Here is a 19545-nt window from a genome sequence, read left to right as displayed (position 1 = left end):
TGTACTGTGGTCCGATCCTACTGAGGTGGTGTCCTCCATAAGGGGGCTCTGGATCACTACATGGTGTATGAATTGTACTGTACCTGTTAGAAGGCCCCATATAAGCAGGTCTTTACCGTGGTCAACGGGTCTGCTCCACTAGACAGACCAGGGTGAAACAGGATTAACAAAAACAGGTTACCATTTGGACAGTCCACTCAATGAGTTAGCAATTACAAAGTCCCGAACTTTCGACCTGTGTTTATTGCCTCGCCGTACTGGAACACAGAAACCAAGCAATTGTCAATGCAGATGGTGGAGTGAAAACATTCTACTCACTTCCTATTTATTCGTAGTTACCATAATCCGGTGGATTTAGAGTGTATCCTGTATTGGGCTGTGTTGCCGTTTCGTGAAGCTGGATAAACAAATGAGTGACAGAGACGAAGCGAGTCTCTCATTCCACACCAGTGTGGAAAATATTTACACACAACTTATTCTTGCAATTTTTTTTACCACTAACGAAGATTTTAACATAGGCGGGGGCGTTAACATATGTTGATATTCAATTCCTTCATAGTTAAACCAGTGAACAAGACTACCCGTCATCTGTGAGCCTGGTAGACTGTAATAATACTGTTAGATGAAAACTTGGCGTATTATGTATCCATCCTGGATGACTCCCAATGCTGGTTGAGTGACATGTGAACTCAAGTTGTGACTCTAAACAACTTTTATTAATAACTTTTCCTTCTACAGTCAATACTTTCTGAGATTTGTGTTGTCGACATACTGTAGACACAGAGATACATTTAGTACAAAAATAATGGCAATCGACTTCGTCTACCTGGCTCAATACGTAGCGTTTGTTTTTAATGCTGTCATTTAAAACAGTGACTAATACTTCCTGCCACACTGTCAATATGCATCCTACTGGCGGCGTCATTACCACTTTATCGAAAATTGCTTAACCAACTGTTTACAAGGTGCATACCAACCACTACCAGTGCACACTTATTCTGAAATGTTAAGGTACTGTAGAAGCACGTGTGAATCTTGTATAGTTCTGAGAGGAAATTTGGGTGTACCTCTTGTTTCGTTGTTTATCAGCATTTATTTAAACTTAACTATCTGTACCATTTAACGTCCTACACACTCAAAAAAAAAAAAAAAAAAGTCTGGCTCAGTTATTAATACCCTCTCTCGCAATGTTCATAATTAGTACATGTGTTACAGCTCCTTCACGTTAACTTGGCCACGATTTTCTTTCTTTTTGCAGTTTATTTCGCTTAACTCAGTGACACAAAACAATGCTACGGCTCTACACCCTTTCTAAAGCACCTCTTCGTGACTAGCTTCATTTTCTAATGTTAAAGAGGGTTATTAGTAAGTGTAGCTCTGTAGCGGATGAGAAGGGAACAATGTTGATATAATTTTTTTCTTTTTACTCAGATTTGGCCATAGAGTACCTTCCTGAAGCATCTTTAAAATCTTGTGGAATTTCCTTGTACTTCAGAGATCGTCCTACATGGTAAGTCCCCGTAACACCATAAAATTACTGGCCAGTATTCAGTAGTCAGTCTGCTGCCATTTGACGGGGGGGGGGGGATCACTCTCAAAGCTTGAGTACTAACTTGTAATTCCATGATATTTGCTGGCCTTTAGTTATGAGGCAGGAATCCGTGTCCTTGGTTACTAGTCAGACTACACTGGGCCATCACCTGAGCTGAAAGAAGTTAGGATTTATTGTCATTTGAGAGGAAACCGGCTACAGGTAGGTAAGGATTACTAAGTATGCTGCATTGCAACATCATTACAAATTACAGACATAAGTGTACACTCAACATCAAAGAAATTTTCTCGAATCTACAGTAATATGAATACTTGTGACAGGCGTTGATCACATAGCAGTGCCCTACAACTAGCATTTTTTTCTCATGCAGTGTGAATTACCCACCGAAGTACCGTCAACATCATGAGTACCAAATTTAAGTTCACTGACTCACTAACGACTCAGGGTCAAAAATTTTATATTGAGGGTGAGAAAGGGTGAAAGGATCTAGGGGCGAAAATAGGTTCATGGAGGGAAAATGGGTCCATTGGGAAAAAGAGTCCATGGTGGACGAGAAGGTGTCCCTGGTAGACCATAGTTTCAAAGGAGATTATTGATTTGTAGGGAATAATAGGACTGAAGGAGATTATTAGTCGACAGAGGAAAAGTAGGTAAATGGAAGAAAAACTCCTTGGGTAATAATAGGTCTATAATGGAAACAAATTGATCCCTGCTGATAATTAGACCCACGTGGAAAGTTTATTCATTGCAGGAGGGAAAATGCAGCAGGTAACGGGGCTGATCCTTAACCCGCCCCGTCCCGTCGACGTATGGGTATGTTGGAACGATTTGCATTTGCCAGTCCCGGCGACGTACCAGTACGTCGTGCAATTGCAAGGTCCCTAATTTGCACAATTTTCAATTTTTGCGCGTGATTTTTCGTATGTATACACGGGACACCTTCCTCTATTCCTCTACGAGATGCCAAGCAGGGACAATGCCTTACACCGCATAACCTCCCCCCTCGCCCCCTCACGCCATTGTCTTGGCAAAGGACCTGTTACCAGTGACCTGGCTAGTAAAGATATTCAGGGCCAGAGTGATTCCCCAATCGATGACAATGTGGAGGACAATGTTTACATAGCATTAGAAGAAGAAACAGCCATAAATAATGATCAGGTAATGTGGCAAAAAAAGGTCAGGTATGGTGATTAGTTAGTGAGTGAAACAATGCTTATAATGCTTTTATTACTGCTTGAAAACCAATATACTCTCATACTACATATACATTCGTACCAAGTAAATAAATAAATACCGTTTATGAGTGGATAAAATAGTTACCCTCCCATAGAACTCGTTTTCTTTGATGCCAGTATGTTAGAAAACCCAGTCAGGTAAGGAGGAACTCCTACCTGGATTGGGTATTTTAAACCTCAGGTGAGCTATTTCTCTATGAATTTTCGATGTTTCTCACCAAAAGCGAAGGTTTAAACAAAAAATTTTTTTTTCGAAAATACCTTGGGACTGGGGGATGTCGGAGGTGCGGAAAACCTCGGGACGTGACGGGTTAAGGGTGCAACCAGAGAGAGATTTTTTTTTTCACGGGTAGAATCAGTCATCCAGTCATACTGGCATCGTCGGATCGAGTGCCTTGAGAAAGAGCAAAGTGGCACCTTCGTCATCACCCAAGGCGGTGGCTGAATCGGTAGAGATGTGGCCTACAGTCCTAATGGACACAAGTTCGAATCCTCTCTGGGGCAAAGAGCACTTTAAGGATTTGAATTTCATAAGCAACCCTTACTGATCTACCGGAAGACCCGCCGACATGTCGCAAAAATACCCCCGCTATTATCAATACATCAGTCCTGTATGAGACAGCCCTAGCATGTATTCAATATGGACGGTGGGTGTTAGCGCCGAAATGGTGCCATACGGAGCAGTATGGTATGTAGGAGAATTGTTGGGCCTTGGGAGCAGGCTGTGAAGCCTATGCCCAGAGTCGGACACATAAAAAAAAAAAAAAAGTATGACTTTTCTTCTATAGCATTTCCATCGCAAATTAATCAGCGATTATTAATAAACCTGGAGAGCTGGGGGGAAGGGAAGCCACTCAGTATGGTGTCGCTTGTGATATAAGATAATGTCAAAATCGAACGAATCCCACATATTAAGGGGAAACCAAATCTGCATATAAAAACGAGGGTGAACTTATAAATTTTATACCGATATTTCATCCTCCACATTTCCTCCCCATATTGCCACCTGCAGTTGGGACAAAAGTAGCTTGAGGATATATATAGCCACGTTTCCGCTTCCCTCACGTCGTTTTTAAATGGCATTCAGACCCAGGAAATGTTGCTGGGGAGGGAGCGACGGCATGAATGTAAAATATGTCACGTGAGGGAGAAAGAGCAATTGTTGAGCGAGGGTCAGATTTTTTTTTTTCCCGGCCTATCGACCATTGGGGCCAAAGCCCCTGGTCATTAAGGCCATATATATATATATATATATATATATATATATATATATATACTGTATATATATATATATATATATATCATCATCATCATCCGGACCTCCTTTCCCACTCAAGGGCAGGGTGAGGAGTAGCAATGTCCAGACGGACCAAAATTGCCCAGTCCAATCGGCCACCCTTCCATTTACTCATCATTCAAGCCCCCGGAATCCTGGCTCTATCGGATACGCCAAAAACATTCACCACGTTTTGTATCTTCACATATCGTATCCGACAGAGCCAATCCAGACTCTGCCACGAAAAAGGGGGTGCCAAAAATCCCTGATCATGCACATCTCCTCATGAAATTCATCCAGCCAGCTCGATCTCCTGTCAGTTCCCTAGCCTCACCGACTTCCAAACCTCTCTTCCTTACACATTCATCCACCATACCTCTCCACCTTCTCCTTGGCCTACCTCGCCTCCTCCCTCCTTAGAATTCGCTCAGATATACGTTCTTCACCACTCTATTGTTATCCATTCTCTCCACATGACCATACCCTCTCAGTACACTCTCTTCAATTCCGGTGTCCACCGGCTTCCTCACTCCGCATCTTTCACGAATCACATTATTTCGTATCCTATCCACCCTCTGTACTCCACATACATTCCTCAGCAGTCCCATCTCCACTGCTCTTACTATTGACTTTTCATTTTCATGCCACACCATAGTCTAACATCCATATGTTAGAGATAGCACTAACACTCCTTCATGTACGCCTCGCGCAGCTGCAACACTCAAGCCTCTTTTTCCTATCAAGGCCTTCATTGCACCAGCTACTTTTCTTCCTTGTGTCACTCTACTTTCAACTTCTTTTGCACATTTTCCTCTCTTTTCTATCACTGTACCCAGGTATTTGAACTCTCTCACCAATTCCAGTCTCTCTCCATACACTGTTGCATTGCACTGGGAGTCACCTTCTCTCTCAATAACCATCACTTTACTCTTTTCTACATTTACTTTCAAGGAACGACGCTTACAGACATCAGCAAAACTCTGCACTAGCCTACCAAGTTCTTGTCCGGTACTTGCAAGCAGTACTGCATCATCAGCATACAACAAATTTGAGATATTCCATCGATCACCATTCATTACCAATGCCATCCCTCTCTCCATTACTCATGTTTCACTTCTCTCGTCATCCCATCCATACATACATTGAACAACCATGGGGACATCACACAACCTTGTCGCACGCCATCATTGATTATGAACCATTCACTTAGATGCCCATTAACCGTGACACATGCTTCACTACCATCATAAAAACTCTTGACGGCACCTAATAGCTTACCCTCTACACCTTACATGCGCAGACCTTTCCACAGTCCTTCTCTGTCCACTTTGTCATATGCTTTTTCCAGATCCATGAATTCCATAAACACCTTATGGTCCTTCTCACAAGCCTTCTCTACTATCTGTCTCACTGCAAATATTTGGTCCACACATCCTCTGCCACTCCTAAAGCCACCCTGTTCATCACTCACTAGGACTTCTGATATCTCTCTTACTTTCTCTATAATAATTCTTCCATATATATATATATATATATATATATACAAACATTTACAAACACACACACACACACACACACACACACACACACACACACACACATACACTTCCATGCATATATACAGACACACTTTCATGCACACATACATATATATATATATATATATATATATATATATATATATATATATATATATATATATATATATATATATATAATAATTTTTATTTTATTTGTTTTATTTTTATCTTTATTTTTATTTTTATATATATTTTATATTTTTTGACCTTACAATATTCATAAACAAAAATACCTAATCTAAAGACCCTAAAACTAATCACCTAACAGACAAATCTCTGACCTATACTAAATCCCAAGAGACAAATAACTAGACCTACACTAATGGTAAAAAAGCCTCGACCAAGAGAACACCATCGACTGCAGATATGTAATGCCTTTCTACGTTACATTTTTTTTTTTTTTTTATAATGAATGGAGGAAGGAAAAACAAAGAAAAAAAAAAGTCCATGTGCCTAAAGGCATCCTCCATTCATAAAACACTTATAACAATTGGATTTAAAATCGAGAGGATTAAATGTATGTGGGAAGCAACTCCCAGGAAGTGAATTCCAGAGAGTAGTAGTTCTGGGGATAAATGAATTTTGATAAGCAGAGGTTCTGCATTGTGGGGGAGAGAATGTGATTTCATGGGCTTTCCCAGCTGCCCGAGTATTTCGGGAGAAAATGTGAAGGGGAGGCACAATTGAAGCCAGTTCGTTAGAGCACTGACGGTAAAAATATAGATAAAATAGTGCTAAAGAAGCAACATCGCTACATACTGATAACGGAGGAAGGTCCTGCGTTATGGCAGGATTATTGATTAATCTAATGGCTTTATTTTGAATTTTGTCCAACTGCCTCAATGCAACCGCTCCACATCCACTCCATAGTGGTGAACAGTATTCGATCTGAGAACGCACATGACTTTTGTATATTGTGGCCATCTGCTCGTCAGTGAAGAATCCACGAACTCTGTACATAAGTTCCAGTTTTTTAGAAGCATTTTTAGCAAGGGATTTAACATAAGCTGTCCTGGTGGCTTGAATCAGACAATGATCCGAGGATCTGAGGGGGGACTTCACTTTGACATTATAATTATCTGAATTGGTTGTTAGAAACAAGCCCAATAGGTGGGGATTTTGATCGGGGTTGTCTGGTACACAGGTGGGTTGATTGACTAACTGGGTGAGTTTAAACGAGTCTGCAAATAACTCACATTTAAGACAAGAGTCATCAGTTCTGGGTGAAAGGTGAGCCAATCGACATTATGGACATTAAAATCACCCAGAATAATAATTTTTGATGCAGTATTAATGTTGAGGACACTTAGTTGTGAAGACAGAGGGTCAAATAAACTCGGCTTTGAAGGGGCATTAGGGGATCGATAAACACAACAGAAATACTTATTTTTACCAATAGAATTTAATTTGTATATGAAATAGTCAAAATAAGGACAATTAGATTTAGTAATCTCCTCCAGGGCAATTTCTGATTTAGCAAGGAAACATACCCCTCCTTTGGGTCTGAAATTTTGAATCAAGATATAACAAGGAAAATTAAATCTAGCTAAATCAGAGGTGGAGCTTAGTTGTGTCTCTGTCAGAAATAGCAGATCAGGGGATTCAAACTGGAGGAAATTTTGAACAGGGTTGATGCTGGAGTGAAGTCCCCTAATATTGGAAAAGAAAATTTTACTGCACTGACAAGCAGATTTAGGGCGCCGCAACACTGGAGGTGGCACAATCGCTTGATGACGACCGGGAGGGCCCTGTGCAGACAACCCAGCCCTGCCGGTGGTGGTCACCGAGGAACCACTGCACTGATTCCCAATATAGCAGCAGCCATGGTTCTTTTTATGGGGGGGAGAACAGGGATGTGTTGTGGAATGGGTATGATATGTAATGACAAGATCGATGTTTTTTGGAGAGAGGATAGCTGGTTTAAGGTAATGTAATATAATGTGGATGTGTGTGTTGTGTAAAGAGGGCAGCCTGATGCCCTCCGGTGTGTGAGGCAGAAAGATGTGTAACCAGCTACCAAGGCCTACGAGAGAAAATGGAATCCAGGCTATTCCTTGAGTCTCCCGTAACCTTGGCGGTAGTACTTCCCTGGGCGGGGCTGCCTAGCCCTACTACTCTCATCACCTGCTGACTGTCAGTCGAGGCACAACCTAATATACTGTAGGGGATATCAATATATGAAAGAGAACCAGACGAGTCAGGAACATTTCCATATATGTCAGCTGTCGTCCCTGAGAATAACTTAAACAAGATGATATAATATATTTACATAATACGTACAACAAGCGAAGGACCTCGCCCAACCGACCACCATCGACTGTAAGTGCCCAATACCTCTCTATATTGCACACTTGTGCTCCTCGACTGGTGACTGTCAGGCAAAGAACCGGGTTTAATGAAGGGGACATCAATATTAGAAACAGATCAGCGGGAAGGAGGAACTATTTCAAATTTGTCAACTGTCAACCCTAATTAATAGTACAATATATACATATTTACAGTCGATAAAAACCATACCCATACAGTAAAAAAAGTCACATCACTCTGATCAGTCCAGTCTCTCAAGAAAGCCATCAATTTATCAGTCATAACAATGTCCCCATCACCCAGGATGATGGAAAGGGTGAAGGGGACGTCTGTTGCGCTGCAGTAATTTATAAGTGATGTGCGTTCACGAATAAATCGCTGACAGCGCAGGATGATATGACTGATAGATAACACCGCATCACAGATGTCACAGTGTGGTGGGAATCGTCTTTCCATATAAGATTTCATGTGTGTTAGGATGGTGATGTTAAGCCGCAAATGAGCCAACACTTTTTCTTCCAGGCGATTGGGACGGTTGGCAGTGTCCCAGTCGCCCAGGTACAGCTTGCATGTTGGAATATTTAGTCTGGTCCACTGACCTTGCCACGGAAGATTTATTGATTTCTTTCCGAGAGAGAGACTAGACCGTAGATCACGAGGAACGTCCCAAGTCTCCTCGAGCTCTACAGCCGACTTTGCAAGTAAGTCAGCCTGCTCATTACCGTAGATACGACAATGACCAGGCACCCAGCTCAGCGTGAAGGACTTGTTGCATGAATGCAGTTTATTAACAATGCAGCCCTGGAACTCATTAGAATCCGAAGGAGGAGAGGACCTATTTATGGCAGTGTATTGGAAGGAGTGTGTGTGTGTGTGTGTGTGTGTGTGTGTGTGTGTGTGTGTGTGTGTGTGTGTGTGTGTGTGTGTTTGTGTGTGTGTGTGTGTGTGTGTGTGTGTGTGTGTGTGTGTGTGTGCATGCATGCACAGTGTTGATGTAAACCAATACTGTCTCTGTGAGTGAGTGAGTGTGTGTGTGTCCGTGTGTGTGCATGTGTGTGTTTGTGGGCGCTCGTCTCTTTGTGTGTGTGAATGTGTGCATGTGCATGTGTGTGTGCATGTGCGTTTGTGTGGGTATGTGTGTAATTGGCGTGTGTGTGTGTGTGTGTGTGTGTGTGTGTGTGTGTGTGTGTGTGCATGCACGCACGGTGTTGATGTAAACCAATACTGTCTCTGTGAGTGAGTGAGTGTGTGTGTGTCCGTGTGTGTGCATGTGTGTGTTTGTGGGCGCTCGTCTCTTTGTGTGTGTGAATGTGTGCATGTGCATGTGTGTGTGCATGTGCGTTTGTGTGGGTATGTTTGTAATTGGCGTGTGTGTGTGTGTGTGTGTGTGTGTGTGTGTGTGTGTGTGTGTGTGTGTAAGTGTTGTGTGTGTGTCCGCTGTATTCATTAAAAAGTAGTATCGCCTGTGTGTGTGTGTGTGTGTGTGTGTGTTTGTGTGAGTGTTGTGGGCATGTCTGCTGTATTTATTAAAAATGTAGTATCGCCTGTGTGTGTGTATGTGTGTGTGTCCACATAGTGGGGGTGTTCTTGTATATATATATTCTATATATATATATATATATATATATATATATATATATATATATATATATATATATAGATATTTATTTATATATACTGTATATATATTGGAGAGAGACACATTATACGCTTGTGTACGAATGTGTTTGTATGCTTCTGACTGGGAATCGAACCCTGGACCTCTTAGATAGAAGTCATGCACTTATACCACTCAACCACAGTGCGATAAAAGCTGTGACAACCGGATTTTTTTGACGAACCAGGTAATTCCATGATGGAAGGATGTATTTCAATCACATTACGATTATATCACTTCTATCTAAGTGGTCAAGGGTACTATTCCCAATCAGGAGCATACAACTATATTTGTATAAAGGCGTGTATTGTGTGTCTCTCCAACACATAAAGATGCTCGTGTTGAGTCTGGGACAGATTAAAACTGCTCTATCACTTGTCAAGTTGCATGGGGCTGTGATATAATCCTAATGTGTTGTGACTGAAATATATCCTGGTTCGTCCAAAAAAAAAAAAAAAAAAAATCAGGCTGTCACAGCTTTTATCGAGCCATGGTCTTGTGGTATCAGTGCCTGACTTCTCTCTAAGAGGTCCAGGGTTCGATGCCCAGTCAGGAGCTATTTATATATATATATATATATATATATATATATATATATATATATATATATATATATATATATATCTCTGTGTGAGTGTGTATGAGCAAGAGGGAAAGGATGATGCTTGTCCTGATTATTCATTGAAGTAGTAATGCTCCAGTATACCAACCAATCTCTCACTCATTTATTCACCCACTGACTCAGGCCGCCTCCACACCAAATATTTCCTGACGTAGATGGGTATGAGAGGGAGCATTTCATCACTTTAACCTGCCCCGTCCCGTCGACGTACGGGTACGTTGCAACGTTTTGCATTTGCCAGTCCCGGTGACATACAGGTACGTCGTTCAATTGAAAAGTGCATAATTTCCACAATTTTCAAATTTCGTGCTTGATTTTTGGTATGTATCCTCGCTTGACTTTCCCCTACCTGCCACCAGGCGGGGACACTCGGCGACCCCGCACGACCCAGGCTAACCCGCGGCTCGTTCACTCACCTGTTAGCAACGGTCCTGCTTAGACATGGCTACAAGAGGTCTCTCAGAGGTCGAAATTCAAGCCGCCCTGGACCCCTTTACAGGCGACAGTGATTCCCCACTGGACGACGAGGTTGTTGACAAAGATTATGTGCAGCCAGAGGAGGAGGAAATCACCAGCAGTGATGAAGAAGTCCAGTCCCCCAGGAAACGGCAGTACGTGACTTATCGTGCTGCTAGAGAGGGGCAGCCGGCCAAGAAACCACGTGCAACATCCTATACCCAGCCGCAACGTGATGTGAACCCGAATTTGATGACGAGGACGAGGACGAGGATGAGGACGGAGTCGTGGGACGTGCCGCCACGTGGTATGGATGTGAGGTGATTACTCATCGTGGCCCCGAGCGCACACCATGTCCGACGAGCAGGTATGGACCTAGTATTTTGTTTGGGGAGGTAGGAAGTGCCGTGGAGAGAGTGGGGAGTGAAAGGGATAATGTAGGGTGGAGTATGGAAAGTGAGAGTGGCGTGAGTAAGTCATCGATCCCCCTAGGTAATGTGAGGCGGCGGAGTGTATCACGTGGGCGAGTGCGGGTGCGTTCTGTATCACGTGGACGAGTGCGGGTGCGTTCTGTATCACGTGGGGTTGTGATGGAGGGGGAAGGTGGGGAGGAACCACTCCCAAGCACGTCTTATGCTCCCCAATATCCCCAAACACGTGGGCGAGTTAGGGTGCGTGAAAAATCACGTGGTGTTGTGATGGAGGGGGAAGGTGGGGAGGAACCACTCCCCAGCACGTCTTATGCTCCCCAATATTCAGGAACTTCATCCCCACAGCCCCCTAATATTCCTCAAGGCCGTAAGGGTAAGGGAAAGGGAAAGGGTAAAGGCAGAGGGAAGAGGAGTGAGAGTGGGGAAGCCCTCTGCACTCCTTCTTCCCAACTTCCCCCACCAGCATCTCCTCCCCATCCAGACGAAGGCGGTGATGGGGATGATGGGGACGAGGGATTTGTGGGATGGAATTGGTAGAATGGGAGTGATTTTTCTCCCCTCATTCACCCCTTCACTGAGCAGGGGCGCGCTGGCTGCATTGCTCCCGGAATTCACCGTAATTCCACCAGGTTGGATTTTTTCCACCTGTTTTTTAGTGAGGCATTCGTGGAGCAGACTGTTTACCAAACCAACCTTTTTGCAAGCACCCAGCGCCTTGAGAGTGAAAAATTGGGAACAAGGAGTAGGCATTCTATCACATATGACTACCCGTCTCCCTTTCAGAAATGTTCCTATTTTTTGCCCTGGTCCTTTTGATGGGTATTATACAAAAGAACAGAATTCCAGCTTACTGGACAAGGGACCCTGTTATGTTTACACCAATATTTGGGCAAGTCATCAGCCGTAATCGATTTCAACAAATTCTAAGTTGCCTCCATTTCTATGATGCTCATGATCCTGCAAATGCGAACGACACAGATAAGATGAGGCGAATTAGGTTGGTCTTTAATCACCTGAGGCAAACCTTTCGTTCATCATTTTATCCCTATGGAGACCTCGTCATAGACGAGAGTCTCGTGTTGTGGAGAGGTAATATTTCATTTAGGCAGCAAAAGGCACCGTTTTGGGTTGAAGATCTTTGTTATGTGTGACTGTAGGACTGGATACGTGCAAGACATAGTCTTGTACACCGGTGCACAGACAGACATAATAGAAGATTGGAGTATTGGACTGTCGGGAGCAGTGGTAAAGACAATGATAGAAGACTACCTTCATCGTGGTCATGTCCTCTACCTGGACAACTGGTACACTAGCCCTCTTCTCGCTCGTTATCTTCACATGCATGAAACGGGAATCTGTGGAACCGTGAAGGTGAACCGGCGTCACATGGCCAAGGTAGGGCGGAAACTTGACAGGAATGAGGTTGTCTTCTTCAAAGCCAACAACATCCTTGCAACTGTGTGGAACCATAATAGAGAAGTAAGCCTCTTGTCAACGGTTCACCGCCCCTTGATGCACTGTACTGATTCCGTTGATTACCGGAGAGAGAACAGGCGTCACATTTGGAAACCTGAGTGTGTCATGGACTATAACATAAACATGCGCCTGGTGGACCAGTCAGAATCCATGATATCGACGGTAGAGTGTGCCAGGACCACGATGAAGTGGTATAAGAAACTGTTCTTTCACTTGCTAGACATCACTGCTCTGAATTGCCACCACCTTCACGCCATGACAACAGGAGTTCAGGAAACCTTTGAAGGGTTTGTGAGGGAATTCACAAGAGAGATGTTTGCATGGTATGCTGTTGAAAGGCCCCAACATCGCACCCGCAATGCCCCTATTGCCCAAACTCCCCTGAGAATATCCAGCCGCCATTTCCCCACTCCTACCCCTCCCCAGCCAAACAGATCTAGGCCCCAACGCAGGTGTCACGTGTGTAGCAATTCCCGGGTGAGACTCACCACACAGAGGAAGGACACCCGCTATGAGTGCGTCGAGTGTGACGTAGGTCTCTGTATTCACCCATGTTTCAGCGAATATCACACCTTGATGCAATTCTAATATGGTGTGAATGCGATAGGACGCTGAAACTATGAAATAAATGCGACAAACAGACGCTCAGCGAAATTATCAGTCAGAGTGATCTGAAAATATTAGTATAAAGTGCATACGGGTATAACGTAAGTGCAAAAATTGTATGTAAGTGTATAAATATCCTGTAAGTGGAAACATACCTAGCGAGGGTTTTTTGATGCGATATTCTGTCACTCAGTGCAATAAATTAGGCCCGTAAATATGTAAATATTATTATTGGAAATGCAAACAGGAATAATATAAGTTCAAATTATTGTAAGTGCTGAAATCTATTCTAAGTCAAAATATTCCTAGCATGTGTATAGAGATGCGATATCCTGACGCTCAGCGGAATGAATAAGGCTCGTAATTATGAAAATAGAAGTCAACAAGTGGGAAAGTGTGTAATATATGTGAAGAATTTGTATGTAAGTGTTTGATTATTATGTTGGTCGAAACATTCATTGCGAGGGTATTTTCATGCGATATTCTGAAGCTCATTTGAATAAATAATGTCAGTAACTATGTATAGTGCAGTATAGGGGTGTAAACGTGTGTAATGTAAGTGGGAAAGTATAATTGGAGTGAAAAAATAAAGTAGAAGATGAAACACGAGTGTTTGAGATTGTGCTTGCTATGTGAATATGCGCTAGCATTTCGCTAAATGCCCTCGTAATGAATGTAAATAATTGAAAACATTTACAGTGGTGGAGGAAAGGTTCTATGTAAAGGAAAAAATAATAGGAAAGTGATAAAACAATTGGGTATGTTGAAATACGAGTCATAGCGAGTGCGCTTAGTAAGCTGATGTGCGCTAAACTTATGTTGCATGTCATCAGAATGAATGAAAACATCTGAAAACATTTACAAACAGTAGAAATAGGTAAAATGTCAATGAAATAGAAGTATACAAGTAGAAAAAATATATTGACTGATACAAGAAACTTAGCACATAGCATGTTACCACTTGGACCTAACTCGCTATGCTCGCGCAATGGTACAATGCTTATTTTTCATATATATGTGTTTGAAATCCATTATATTGCTACTCTTATTGTTTATTAGTTCAAATTCAATAAATGTAGAGGTGTTGTTTGTTGTTTCTCCCAATATTTCCTACCATAGAAAACGTGAGCGCCTCACACGTCAGTGATAGGATACGATACCTGGCGCGGGGGACCTCACCTGTTCCGACCACTTATGGACCACGGTAAGCCCTTTCTTGGTGATTTTCCTTTGTTTCTCAACCAAAGCGGGAGTTTTAGCCAAAAAATTTTTTTTCCAAAATAGCTCGGGATTGGGGGATGTCGGAGGTGCGGAAAACCTCGGGACGTGACGGGTTAACGTACAATTGGCCACACTGGACGCGGGCGGGTGAGGGAGAAAGCTTCTGTGGGTTAAAATGATGCAGAAATCCTGGCCACTCCAGCAAGCATTTGGTGTGGACGCGAACTTACCCTTTCACCAAGTTACACTATGCTGGAAGGTGAAGCATTTTGATTTGCACAGCCATACACATTCTGTCAACATCTTGCCTTTCCCTGCCCTTCCTTGCTTGTTCTTGCCCTCCCCTGCCTGCTCTTGCCTTATTCTGCCTGTTCTTGCCATATCCTATCCTTGCCCTGCCCTGCCAGTTCCATGCCTGCTTGTTCTTGCTGTACCCTTCCCTGCCAGGTCTTACCTTGTCTTGCACGTCCTTGTCCTGCCTTGCCTGTTCTTGCACTACCGGTCTTGCCTCACCCTACCTGTTCTTGCCCTGCTTACTCTTGCTCTGACTACTCTTGCCCTGCTTGCTCTTGTCCTGCCCTGCCTGGTCTTGTTCTGCCCTTCCCTGCCCTGCCCTGCTCTTCCCTGTCTGCTTTTGGCTAGACCTACCTGTTCTTGCCCTACCCTGCCTGCTCCTGTCCTACCCTCCTTGCTCGTCCCCTTCCTTGTCTATGGTGCCCTGCGCAGAGGCAAGAGAGGTGAACGGTCTTCTGTATAGTCAGCTGCCTCTTCCCCATTATCAGCAGTGTCACTAAACGTTGGGTAACAAAAAATAGTATCACTGATCAACATACACATGTTCTTTGAATAAACAGCACAAATTTGTGAGTTAAAACAGGATTGTGAATGAATGCGATTACTGATTGGAGTTGGTTTGATTCAGGCAGGTCTTCTAGCCTGTTTGGAGGAGTATCTTTGTAGGCTTAAAACTCTTCGTAGATATAATCCTGGCTGAATAGAATGCCTTGGCATTAGATGAAATCGAGTACTATAGGTCATTCACCTTAACCTGGCCCAGTTCCATCCTTCTGTTGTTTATATCACTTTGGTCAATGCAGAAAAAGACAATGCTAGGGCTCTATATCCTTTCCATAGACGTTCTTCGCGACTAAGACCTAATTTTAATCCGCACTTATAGCCAAGCATTAAAGATTGAAAGAGCAATTTCAGGCTAAGTCAAAGTGAACGAAGTATAGCCCTGTTCCAGCCATAGTATAAGAGAATCAGAAGGATGGTTTTTAATATCTCGCACAAATATCACAAACCAACAAAGACCTATCGATAGCCATTTGCCTTAATCCCTAAAGAAGAAGTCAAAAAAAAATCGCCTCCAAGTCATCCTGCCTTTTGCCATCAGGCTGCTCTCCCTCAGACCACCCACATTCATATACCTCACCTTCCCGTACCTTGATTCTCCACCTCGGTCTCCTCCTCCCCCTCTCTTCCTCCATCTCACATACACTCTTATAGTCAGTTTCTAATTCTCTATTCTGTCCTCATCATTACATAATCTCACCATATTTCACTTAATACTTTGGAACATAAATGCGAATCAAAATGTCAGTATCTTACATAATGGCAAAAAATATAATCCTAGTCACGAAGAAGAGCTATGGAAAGAATTTAGAGTCTTAGTATTATGTCTACCATTAAGCCTCGTGAAATAAGCTACAATAGGATGAAAATCTAGGCCAGGTTAGAGTGAACGGACTATTTTCACACTATTTCGTTCTAATCTCAATTTTTATAAGTCACACGGGGATGCATACACGCGTACCCAAATTGACCGGATTTTTTAATGTATTTTTTTTTTAATCCTAACGTACTGATTGCAAAGTGGGCGTTGAGCTGGGGGGATTTGAAAGACTAATAGGGTAAAAATACAAATATATTCATGTTGAGGGGGAGGACGAGGATGAGATGGAGGAATGGAGTGGAGAAGTATATGAGAGAGGTGGGTGTGAGTTGGGGAAAGGGCCGCGAAATGGCGGGGGACATTTCGACATGGAGACCATTTGTTTATGGTCACCCATTACGGGATTTAGGGGCCTGGCAATAGATAGATTTTGTCATATATGCAATGTGTCGTGCGAGTTATTATTATCTTTGGGCCGGGGGGGGGGGACTTCAGATTTGTCATATCAAATTTTTGAGTAATAAATGGTATATCAACATGGGTATAATTGTCAGCTGTTACGGAGCTACACTTACTGTTGATCTTAGGGCAGCAAATGAACTCCCTCACCATGAACCCATAAGGCCATCAATAACTGCAGAACACGCTTTCTACTAAGGATTTCAGGGGCAGTGTCCAACTGTTTTTTTTAAATAACGTCTCAACAAAGCGTCGGACAAGGATTTAACTTTGGCAGTGCATGTTTGATACCCCGACCTAATTTGTAAAATTATGCTTTTGTACCAAATGTGTATGATGAAGGCATTTATAAAAGTAAATGTAGGGTAAACTTAGCTAAAATCGTCAGAGGCATGTAGCGAGGCTAGCTTCGGTCACGATACAAGCCCCGCCCACAATTCGGAACGTGACGTCGGTGTGACGTAGTAGTAATCACCGACGCAAGTGGCAGTTCTGTCTTTATGTAAGCTGCTTCAGATTCAATGCCTTAGGGTTACTCATATTTCTGAGCTGCGGCTGATTTTTTGAGTGACTGTACATCCCTCCAGACTCCCTCTTAGTGCATAGTATATGCATCGCCCTCTTACACATATTGTGACGTCAATATGACTTATTCACTTCTGAAGAGTAGTAATCACTGCCTGAGCCGGCACCGCTGGGCGAGGTGATGTGACGGCCGCCGACAGGCGAGACGTTACCAAACCGAAACTTCAGTGATGGAGAGCATCTCTTATTGTCCTAGAGGTTGCAAGACTGCTTTTGTGCTGCGGCTTTTCGCGGTATACAACTGCGAAAGGATCCGCATGAGGAATTTGATAAGTTTGAACAGATAATTTAAAAACAAAAATTGATAAAAAATAAAATAATATGGCGAAATTCATTTGTTGACTGCCAAGGGGTGGTGAACCAGACTACTATAATGAAATATGTTCACCATTCACAGATCGAAATGTAATTGTTCTGCATGATACTGTGCTTTCCATGGCCTAACAAGCACAATTATTACCTTGTACTTGTCAAAGGACCTGTCAGCTCAAAAGATGATGATAAAAACCTCTTTGCCTTACCACTGTGAATTAGTCTTATTTGGCAAAGCCGTGCTAACAGAATGAAATGCATTTCTGTAATACATATACGAGTATATATATATATATATATATATATATATATATATATATATATATATATATATATATATATATATATATATGTATATGTATATACTGTATATATATTTGCGTACATTTTCATCATCATGCGGCAAATGTTACATACATATTGGCCTTTCTCTACACAGACCTCACGAGCGTGTTGCGCACGTTGTGGGTATGACGGCGACGGCGGTGAGGAAGGTCGTGGATTGCGGAACCACGCTTCAGCCTAAGACACCGGCAGCACTTCCAGCACCGCCTGTCTTTGATAATTTTACTGTGGGCACCATTCGCCGCTTCATCCACGCCAAGTTCGCTGCCAAAAGAGTGTTTTCGGTTGGCAACCTGACGCAGGAATTGAAGATGGCTGCCATCATCCCAGATGTAATTTCGGAGACGTCGGTGTGGCGGCTCCTGCACGACATGGGATTCCGCTACAAGACATCACAGCGGAAGGTGTATGTTAGGAAAGAATCCCTGGACGTCGTGTGCCGTCGGATCTCCGCTCTCCGGGCTCTGCGGCACCACCGGGAAGAAGGGAGGCAGGTGGTGTACGTTGATGAAACATGGTTTACCACCAGGATGAATCACAGCAGGGAATGGGTGGACACAACTCAGGATAAAAGCAGCGATATGTACAGTCGTCAGGTACCGCCTGGTGAAGGTGAACGTTTCGTGGTGGTCGCAGCTGGCACGGCCAATGGCTTCGTTGAGGGTTCGTTCCTCTGCTACACAGCCAAGAACACCAGCGGCGACTACCACGGAGAGATGACAGGCGAGCTCTTCATCCGATGGCTGACGTCGCAACTCCTGCCATCGCTTACCGAGCCATCGGTCCTGGTGATGGACAACGCACCTTACCACAGCCAACTGACTGAGAATAGTCGCTGTCCCACCACAGCAACCAAGAAAGGTGACCTAATCACCTGGTTGGAGCAACACAGGCTCCCCATCCCACCTGGCGCCACACGACCTGAGCTGCTGCTCGTCTGCCAGCAGAACCGACCAACGCCCCAGTACAAGGTGGACAACATCATACGTGAGTGGGGTCATGAGGTTGTCCGCCTTCCACCCGCCCACCCAGAGCTCAATGCCATCGAGCAGGTGTGGGGTTGCATGAAGCGACACGTACGCTCCTCCCTGCAACGCTTCACCAGGGTCGACCTGCAGGCCAGACTTGCTGAAGCCAGACTGTGTGCCACCCAGGAGGTGTGGGCAGCTGCTGTCCGACGATCTCGAGACTTCGAGGTCGGATACTGGACATCAGACAATATCCACGACGCTCTGGGACCCATCATCATTGACCTTGCCAGCGATGACGAAGACATAGAAGACCTCAGCCTGGATAGTAATGATGAATAAAGGTTGTGCTGAGCATGTTATTTACATCATTGTATACCTTTGATGTCTCCACCTCTTATCGCCGACTACTATAATGCATGTCTCTGTCACTGGGGTTTGGGTGATTTCCAGCCGGGAACTCAAGCCGCATTAGAAATTTAATATATTTCCTTTAAAATCATGCCAATCAATCACATTAAAAATGCTACTTTTCAGTTTTATTTTATTATAAAAAAATATATTCTTTTAAAGATGATAGTGGGCGTTCACAATGAACAAATTTAATAAACCACTGCTCTATGTTACATGCACTGAGCATGTAGCAATGGCCGTATTGTCCACGTAAATGATAAGTAATTTCCTCCAAGTAAACCTTTTTTTCGCAAACATTCTTCTCATATAAGGGCCATACTGAATGTATAGTAGGGGTGAAATATTACTTCGGTGTGTGTGTGTGTGTG

General features: G+C 43.4%; 1 protein-coding gene across 1 annotated transcript; it reads left to right on the top strand.

The window, feature by feature from the left end:
* Nucleotides 1-17920: 17920 nt before the first annotated feature.
* On the top strand, nt 17921-19105 carry LOC145392283 (uncharacterized). Its single transcript, XM_080266741.1, has one exon. The coding sequence runs from the start codon at nt 17921-17923 to the stop codon at nt 19103-19105; it is 1185 nt and encodes a 394-aa protein (XP_080122867.1).
* Nucleotides 19106-19545: the final 440 nt, after the last annotated feature.

Source organism: Coenobita brevimanus, chromosome 2 (genome assembly GCF_032717465.1).
Source record: "Coenobita brevimanus isolate Jiangsu-jjx chromosome 2, ASM3271746v2, whole genome shotgun sequence".
NCBI classification, from domain to species: domain Eukaryota; kingdom Metazoa; phylum Arthropoda; class Malacostraca; order Decapoda; family Coenobitidae; genus Coenobita; species Coenobita brevimanus.
This window is presented reverse-complemented; position numbering and strand designations above follow the sequence as displayed.